Genomic DNA, 10,141 nt, shown 5'->3' on the forward strand with positions numbered 1-10,141 from the left:
ACTGTACATGATCTACATCCCAACTTATATTACACAGCTGTTTGTACAACATCTACTGTACATGATCTACATCCCAACTTATATTACACAGCTGTTTGTACAACATCTACTGTACATGATCTACATCCCAACTTATATTACACAGCTGTTTGTACAACATCTACTGTACATGATCTACATCTCAACTTACATTACCCAGCTGTTTGTACAACATCTACTGTACATGATCCACATCCCTAGTTATGTTACACAGTTATTTGTACAACATCTACTGTACATGATCTACATCTCAACTTACATTACACAGCTGTTTGTACAACATCTACTGTACATGATCTACATCCCAACTTATATTACACAGCTGTTTGTACAACATCTACTGTACATGATCTACATCCCAACTTATATTACACAGCTGTTTGTACAACATTTACTGTACATGATCTACATCTCAACTTACATTACCCAGCTATTTGTACAACACCTACATCCCAAGTTATGTTACCCAGCTATTTGTACAACACCTACATCCCAAGTTACATTACCCAGCTATTTGTACAACACCTACATCCCAAGTTATGTTACCCAGCTATTTGTACAACACCTACATCTCAAGTTACATTACCCAGTTATTTTTACAACACCTACATCCCAAGTTATGTTACCCAGCTATTTGTACAACACCTACATCTCAAGTTACATTACCCAGCTATCTGTACAACACCTACATCTCAAGTTACATTACCCAGCTATCTGTACAACATCTACATCTCAAGTTACATTACCCAGCTATTTGTACAACACCTACAACCCAAGTTACATTACCCAGCTATTTGTACAACACCTACATCTCAAGTTACATTACCCAGCTATTTGTACAACACCTACATCTCAAGTTACATTACCCAGCTATTTGTACTACAATCACATTACAAGGTACGTTACTTACATTTTAAAGTTTAGTGATACAAACTTTGGGCTACAATCTTCTACTAATAATGAATAGATACACATAATAATTAACATGGAATACCCTAAAATGACATAAACAACTTTGTATGTGAACTTACCAAATACAACTACATCCATGAGTGACTTACTTTCCAATGCACACCTTGCCATTTTTGGTGCAAATGTTTTTCGTACCTGCAAAAATTATACCAATAGGATCTAGTAAGAAATAATCACATTCTATAAATCAAGCACTTGTGTACTGTTCAATTCTATAGGGTATTTCTCGATGACAAAATATTTGTTGTGTTTTTTTTACTAAAATGATTTCTGAACTACTGTAAAATGTTTAGATATTTTTTAGAATGGAAAAAAATACCATGCATTTTAAACTTACCCTTATTATTGTGTTACATTCTTTGTTTAGTGAATAGGTATAAAAAATTAGCATTATATTTAACAAAACCTTGTGAAATGGTACGGAACTTCTATAAACTAATTATGTAATTTAACTTGTACATTATAATATGATTAAGTTAAAAGTTTTTGGTTCTGTATGCATTAGAATATTTGTAACCATCAAAGAATAATCAACTTTCTAAACACTACTGAATTAAAGTTGATGTAAGCCTTGAACTGCAATTTATAAACAATATACTTATGAAGTAATGTGCTTGTTGAAACTAGTAAGTTTTGTAACAAGGATTCTGTTACTTTTAGTTTTTGTCCCTCTGTGTGCTGCAGTCTCCCCAGATGTAACTCGTCGAGTTTCTGAAGGGCAGACAAAAACTGGTTGTGTGATTTTTTCAGTCTTTCACAGAAGTGGTAACAAATTGAACGAGCAAGACGAGTCTCACTGGTACTGTCTAGTAATACCCTCGCCACATTCTTCTTCCATTCAGAGTCAATTTTTGGAGATATTTTCCAAGACACATTCTGAAACATCTATGGGATAAAAACTTCTGATTTCTTTGATATTTATTTCTATACATTTTGTGGCATAATATTGTAAGTCATCAATTATTTCTATTCTTATGATACCAACTGTATGAGAATCCCAAACATAGGTTTTGTTAAAGGTGAAAATTTTGTGTTTTATATGTAAATAATCATTCTTCCAGAGTTATGTCTGACATATAATTACATATTGTTTTCAGTGTTAAAAAGTCTAACGTCACTTGTGCTACTCAGTGGGTTTATAACCGTCACTCACCTGTTGCATATTGTTTTCATTATTAAAAAAGTATAACGTCTCTTGTGTTATTCAGCAGGTTTATAATAATCACTCACCTGTTACAAATTGTTCTCATTGTCAAAAAGTCTAATGTCTCTTGTGTTACTCAGCAGGTTTATAATAATCACTCACCTGTTACAAATTGTTCTCATTGTTAAAAAGTCTAATGTCTCTTGTGTTACTCAGCAGGTTTATAATAATCACTCACCTGTTACAAATTGTTCTCATTGTCAAAAAGTCTAATGTCACTTGTGCTACTCAGTGGGTTTATAACGGTCACTCACCTGTTGCATATTGTTTTCAGTGTTAAAAATGCTAATGTCACTTGTGCTACTCAGTAGGTTTATAATCATCACTCACCTGTTACATCTGTTTTCATTGTTAAAAAGTCTAATGTCACTTGTGCTACTCAGTGGGTTTATAATGGTCACTCACCTGTTACAAATTGTTCTCATTGTTAAAAATTCTAATGTCACTTGTGCTACTCAGCATGTTTATAATGGTCACTTACCTGTTGCATATTGTTTTCATTGTTAAAAAGTCTAATGTCACTTGTGCTACTCAGTAGGTTTATAGCAGTCACTCACCTGTTACAAATTGTTTTCAGTGTTAAAAAGGATAATGTCACTTGTGTTACTCAGTAGGTTTATAACGGTCACTCACCTGTTGCATATTGTTTTCAGTGTTAAAAATGCTAATGTCACTTGTGCTACTCAGTAGGTTTATAGCAGTCACTCACCTGTTACATCTTGTCTTCAGTGTTAAAAAGTCTAATGTCACTTGTGCTACTCAGTGGGTTTATAATGGTCACTCACCTGTTACAAATTGTTCTCATTGGTCAAAAAGTCTAATGTCACTTGTGCTACTCAGTGGGTTTATAACGGTCACTCACATGTTATAAACCTACTGAGTAGCACAAGTGACATTATCCTTTTTAACACTGAAAACAATTTGTAACAGGTGAGTGACTGCTATAAACCTGCTGAATAGCACAAGTGACATTAGCGTTTTTAACACTGAAAACAATATGCAACAGGTAAGTGACCATTATAAACCTACTGAGTAGCACAAGTGACATTAGAATTTTTAACAATGAGAACAATTTGTAACGATCACTCACCTGTTGCATATTGTTTTCTGTGTTGAAAATGCTAATGTTACTTGTGCTACTCAGAAGGTTTATAGCAGTCACTCACCTGTTACATCTTGTCTTCAGTGTTAAAAAGGATAATGTCACTTGTGCTAATCAGCAGGTTTACAATAGTCACTCACCTGTTTCATCTTGGATACGACAACATGAAGAAGAGAGGCACTAGTATTGAATGTGACATCAACCTATCAATAAAATCATTACAAGACGTTTTCACTTACTATAAAATAAGCAAACATGACACAGAAACTATTATATCATAATTATACCTAAGCCTTACACTTTTTTAACTTGTAATTAATCTCCAAATGTTTTTGTTTTTTCTCATTGATAAACCTAACTGACATCATTGAGATTATAAAAGCAAGCAATTAGTTGCAATTAAACAAGACAGAAAATAAATATTAACCTTTAGGCTTTCTTTACTTATTCTCTCTGTAAATGTTGTCTAATTTGTAAAAATATTCCAGATCATTAAGCTTAAATAATTAAGATGTAACCTATGTCTGTTTGTTTGTTTGTAATTAAGCACAAAGCTACACAATGCTGAGGTAATGTTGGTAATTTTACTAATTTACAAAGTTTACAAAATCAATCATTGTCAGATCCCTTTTTAAATATCTTGCAAGTGTTTGTGTATACATAACTTCACTATATAAAATAGCACTGTGTTTTACATACTATGTCCTTATCTCCAAAGAGACAATTTCACATTAACTTCTCGCTTAAGTCAGACTTTGTTATTAGTTGGTTAACTTTTTCTTATAAATCAAAGAGACTGTAAAATGTAAATACAAGTTTTTATCCTAAAAAGTGTTAGTAACTCAAATTTATAAATAAAATTGATCAGAATTTCAAACATTTTGGGGCATTTCATTTTTTAAAGAGGATAAAAAAAAAAAATATTGTCATAACCTGATAAGCTGCATTGAGAATTTGTCGAAGTGAACTACTTGCTTGACAAAAACTTTCATCTTGGTAATGTTTTTCTAAACTAACAAGACAGCGTTCCAGGGTACCTAGAGTTAAAATTCTTGATTAAAAGTTGTCATCAAACTCATATACCAGTACAGCTTAAATTTTATAATCAACTGAAAATGTATGAACGTTTTGGTTTTACTGGACTTACTAATTAGCCAATATTAACCAACTAAGAAAAATATGATATTTTTATTAAAACTCACATTAGTTCTAAATACAGTTAGTTAGTTAATTTTTTATGCAGAACATCATATAAATTGAAACAGAACTATTGCAATACATTTGATGAATTGTTTCATACAAGAAGAGATATTTAAAGGTAAGCTAATAAATGTTTGTCAATAAACTGTACCATAATAGTTTTGATGTACAAAGTAATATACTTATTGCAAAATATTTCATACATAAAATTATAACTTAAGTGTTTACCAGTACAAGATTTTGATTCATGCCTATAAACTTGTAACTTGGGTGGCTAACATGGGATAAAATATATTTTTACTTTTTGCAGGTTACTAATTTTTTTGTATGACATAAGTTCAAGCATTCTAGTACTACAAACAGACCCTATTTGATCACACAGTTTTCTCTCCCACACTGCCAATGGGGAAAAACTTGAAAATGGCAGCAGAAACATCGGATATAAACTAGTTAGTAATTTTTAATCTAGTAAAAAACAAAATGAAAACTAATTTATAACAGGTGATTTTTATAGGCTACTAACTATAACAGTGACTGCTATCTAAACAAAAAAACCTTACTTTAAGAATTTAATATATAACTATGTTATGCCAGATCTGGTATAGAATATTACCATGTTATACCAGGTCTGGTATAGAATATAATCATGTTATATCAAATGTGGTATGGAATATAACCATGTTATACTATATCTGGTAAACTATAACCATGTTACACTATATTACAGAACATAATGATGTTATTATAGATGTGGTATTTGGTTACCATGTTATTTAAGGACTGGTGGAGTACATTACCATGTTATACACATACTAACCAATATAACTGTCCTGAAGGCAACTCAATGATCCAACCAACTTCTCAGCAATTGCTCTGTTTAATGAATCTAATATTAATTGCTGAATTTCTGTTGTACAGATCTGAAGATTTTGGTTAGAAACTTTCTCCGTTTCACAAATACAAAGACCTGCAAAACAATACATTAAGGTATTATTTACACAAGTTTAACATTCTAACCATTCTTAAAAACAATACATTAAGGTATTATTTACACAAGTTTAACATTCTAACCATTCTTAAAAACAACATATTAAGGTATTATATACACAAGTTTAACATTCTAACCATTCTTAAAAACAATATATTAAGGTATTATATACACAAGTTTAACATTCTAACCATTCTTAAAAACAATACATAAAGGTATTATATACACAAGTTTAACATTCTTAAAAAAGGTGAATGTGAAAGATGTGTATTAGAGTAGAAACAGTTTTGACTTGGGTAGCTCAAAAGCTTAGTGGCAAATACTCAAGCCCTCCATTGAGCAGGAGAGTTTTTGGAGTTTAACTACCCAAATTATTTTTAAAACCTGGAGAAAATTTCCTACTATTTTCTACATTCTGGATAAGTGGAGCCATTTTTATACTTGACAACATTACTGAGTAGCTTCAGTTGCCACGGTGGTACAGATGCTATGTCCTGAGTTAATTAGGTTTCGTTGGCTGTCATGAATTCACACCCAAATGAAACATTAAACAAAGTATTCTAATGTTTTTGATACATTCAAATTAGATAAAAGTGTCAGAGAATCATCTTTTAAGGCCCATATTGCTTTACTTGTTATTGTTTCTTAGAGTTAATAAAAGCACCCTTTAATAAATGGAGGGTTTTAGCCCCACCCCAGGCTTGAAGCTGGAGGTCTCCACCCATTAGTTCCTATCCCAGCTACAATTTATAAAACTGTATTAGAAAATAATTGGTTATTAAAATGCATTAAATGTAAAAAAAACTTCAGATCCAAAACTCTCAAACCCCTGTAGAACTTTCAAGATCATTAGAAGAGAAACTCTCAAGCCCCTGTAGATCTTTCAAGATCATTAGAAGAGAAACTCTCAAGCCCCTATAGATCTTTCAAGATCATTAGAAGAGAAACTCTCAAGCCCCTGTAGATCTTTCAAGATCAATAGATCTTTCAAGATCATAAGAAGAGATTTTTACCCTCTCTCGAATAAGCAGTTGGAAAGAAAACATAATAGTAACTGAATTTCTAGAGCTGTGCATGTGTTTGTCTTTGATATATATATTTAAAAAATATGTTGTAAAAGGTAAGAGTGAAAAACAAAATGCAAATGTGTTTTCTTTCCAGCAGTGTCTTCAAATTCTAATGTAAATTTCTTTATTACCAGAATACCTCTTCAAGTTGTTAACATAGTCTTGTGCATCATGTTACACAAGTTATCAGGTAAAATAAATATCACAATTTTTTAGAAAAATGTTCTTCCTGGGTAATAAAACATCTTAATAATAAATTATTTCAATTTCTAATCAAAGTTATCTTACTCTGGAACTCCCAGTTAAAAGCCTGCTCTATTAGCACTTCTCTCATTTCACAAACTGTAGCCACTATCAATTCTCTAATCTCTTCTTGTTTCTTACTAGCTACAGTCATCAAAGATGAATAGAGTTCACTTTCTTGTTTACGAGCATACTCTAATCTTTTGGGAGTCATTAATAGATCTCTGGTCATATCAAAGGCTGCAAGAATGAACGTTCGTAGACAGTTGTTGTGGGCTTCGTTTAAAAAGGAAGTTGTTTTCACTAGAAGAAACTGTAAAATATGGCGAACATATAACAGGATGCTGAAAATAGAAATAAAAATGTTGAAGCAGCAAAACATCTGCACATTAGCTCATACATACTAGTTGAACATTGCATAACAGCCATATAAACTAGTTGAATAAAGCAGTGAAACATCTGCATGATAGCACAAATATAAACTAGTTGAATAAAGCAGTGAAACATATGTGTAACAGCCATATAAACTAGTTGAATAAAGCAGTGAAACCTATGCATGATAGCACAAATATAAACTAGTTGAATAAAGCAGTGAAACATATGTGTAACAACCATATAAACTAGTTGAATAAAGCAGTGAAATATATGTGTAACAGCCATATAAACTAGTTGAATAAAGCAGTGAAACATGTGTGTAACAGCCATATAAACTAGTTGAATAAAGCAGTGAAACATCTGCATCACAGCCATATAAACTAGTTGAATAAAGCAGTGAAACATGTGTATAACAGCCATATAAACTAGTTGAGTAAAGCAGTGAAACCTATGCATGACAGCACATAAAACTACTTGAATAAAGAAGAGAAATGTGCATGATAACACATATAAACTAGTTGAATAAAGCAGTGAAACATATGTATAACAGCCATATAAACTAGTTGAATAAAGCAGTGAAACATCTGCATCACAGCCATATGAGCTAATTGAATAAAGCAGTGAAACATATGTATAACAGCCATAACTAGTTGAGTAAAGAAGAAAAGCATGCATGATGGCACATATAAGTTAGTTGAATAAAGCAGTGAAACATCTGAATCACAGTCATATGAACTAATCAAATAAAGCAATAAAATATATACATAATAGCCATATAAAGTAACTGAATTAAGTAGAGAATCAATTTTAAGGTTTTGCCAGGGCATCACTTGATATTAGGTATGTATTAAAAGTCTGTAACTTATATGGTCATGTTTAATTTACTCTAACTACATTTAAATAATAAGAAACATGATATAATTTATGTTTAATATTACTTGCAGTAAACATCACAAATCTGAAGATGTAAATATGTAACAAACAGTCTCTGACCTTGGAAAGTTTTCAAAGTTTTCTACTAGTTCACTTTCCAACTCAAGTTGATCACTGTATGACGTATATGACTTCATTCTAGCTCTGGGTGGTAAAGGATTCAAAAACCCCAAAGCACACAGTTGTTGATACACAGATAGGGGGGCATTGTGAAATCTGGAACCTACAGACTCGCCTCTTCTATGGCCATTCCGAAAATGATGTGAAGGATAGTACTCCTGGCATGAATAACGCCGACATCGTCTGTGACTGGACAATTGAGCTTTCCGTGCATGCTGTTCAGATTCTGTTAGTTCACATGTTGGGGAAGGTTTAGAACAGACAAAAAACATAGGATCCATAGGAGCCAACTTCTTAAAACGTAGCAAGTCTACAACTTCCTGTTTTAAAGATAAGTTGTTTAGTTTTCTACCAATAAATTATTCCCAGAAACCACAGAAAGTTTAACAATGAATATTACAGAAATCCTTATTGCAACCAAGAGAAAAATGAATTATACATTAGGAGTATATAAATTTACAAATTTATCTCTTTCTGAAATGCATCCCACATTATCCAAAAAATCCATTTACATTTCTCAAAATATCTGTCTTCTATTCACCAGTAGATAACCTTATGGTTTGTTTTTAAAAACAAAAGAAATATTTAAATTAAGTGTAATCATTCAAATTGGAAGTTTAGAATCTAAGTTATATGCTAATCAGAATATTTCACTATCAGAACTGGATTGGATACACAAGTCACCAGAAACTTTCCTAGTAAGCTGGTCCCAAAAATAAGGACCTGAAATATGACCCAGTAGTTGAAATTTGTAAAAGTACAATTTAACAATTATTAATAACTGTTAACACAAACACTCCCTCACCTCTAGTTGATGTTCTTGAAACAACTTGGTAGGGTGTAGGTTGACCACTGCATTTCAGATGACTAAGAAAAAAAAATCTCTCCAACCCTGGCTACTAAATTTACAATTATTGGTTAATGTTTTTAAATTTAAGATTTAAAATTATTAATTTATCTTGTACAAAGTTTTGTTTCTGAGTTCTATTCACTGAGATAGTGTAGACTGAAAGGTTAGAAAGTTTTCACAATGTCTTTGAAAAATACAATAATGTTTAATGATAAAGCCCTAGTTGCCACCCCACTAATTGTGTTGTTTGTACTGGCTTCCTTAGCTGAACACAGTACAATGAAAAAATAAAAGTTTTACAAAAATCCTTATAAATCAATTAGTAACAGTAACAGACTGGGAATATTTTACCTTTTCTGACAATGCTTCATCTTTGTAACAGTAGATGAAAATGGGTGTTACTCCTGATATACACTGCTGAACCACTTGTTCAAAGTCATCATGATGATACGATGGAGAAACAATAACCTGGACATTTTCTTGAAGGAGCGAATGCCTTAGTTTTATCTCAACTGGATTATTAGTCAAACCACTTTGGTTTTCATTCTGTTCAACACAGACAGTATCATATTACTGTACGTATTATCTGTTCAACACAGACAGTATCTTATTACTGTATGTATTATCTGTTCAACACAGACAGTATCATATTACTGTATGTATTATCTGTTCAACACAGACAGTATCTTATTACTGTACGATAATACATACAGTAATATGATACTGTCTGTGTTGAACAGATAATACTGTTCAACACAGACAGTATCATATTACTGTATGTATTATCTGTTCAACACAGACAGTATCATATTACTGTATGTACAGTATCTTATTATTGTACGTATTATCTGTTCAACACAGACAGTATCTTATTACTGTATGTATTATCTGTTCAACACAGACAGTATTAGATTACTATATGTATTAGCTATTAAACACAGACAGTATCATATTACTGTATGTATTATCTGTTCAACACAGACAGTATCATATTACTGTATGTATTATCTGTTCAACACAGACAGTATCAGATTACTGTACGTATTAT

At 31.8% G+C, this 10,141-nt stretch overlaps 1 protein-coding gene across 4 annotated transcripts in view; it reads right to left on the reverse strand.

Annotated features, from left to right (window-relative positions):
• Positions 1-10,141, reverse strand: part of LOC106470737 (dual serine/threonine and tyrosine protein kinase-like) — a 48,544-nt gene that overhangs the window by 15,142 nt on the left and 23,261 nt on the right. For 3 of the 4 annotated variants that reach the window (XM_022399376.1, XM_022399375.1, XM_022399378.1), the window contains exons 4-11: positions 9,445-9,639; positions 8,184-8,563; positions 6,861-7,159; positions 5,335-5,484; positions 4,251-4,354; positions 3,458-3,520; positions 1,666-1,896; positions 1,071-1,146 (exon numbers count right to left, since the gene is read on the reverse strand). In XM_022399376.1, coding sequence (XP_022255084.1) covers positions 1,071-1,146; positions 1,666-1,896; positions 3,458-3,520; positions 4,251-4,354; positions 5,335-5,484; positions 6,861-7,159; positions 8,184-8,563; positions 9,445-9,639 — 1,498 coding nt within the window. The remainder of the gene's footprint in view (positions 1-1,070; positions 1,147-1,665; positions 1,897-3,457; positions 3,521-4,250; positions 4,355-5,334; positions 5,485-6,860; positions 7,160-8,183; positions 8,564-9,444; positions 9,640-10,141) is intronic. The other variant, XM_022399377.1, reaches the window with a different exon arrangement.

This window comes from Limulus polyphemus, unplaced genomic scaffold, assembly GCF_000517525.1.
Source record: "Limulus polyphemus unplaced genomic scaffold, Limulus_polyphemus-2.1.2 Scaffold4191, whole genome shotgun sequence".
Taxonomy (NCBI): Eukaryota; Metazoa; Arthropoda; class Merostomata; order Xiphosura; family Limulidae; genus Limulus; species Limulus polyphemus.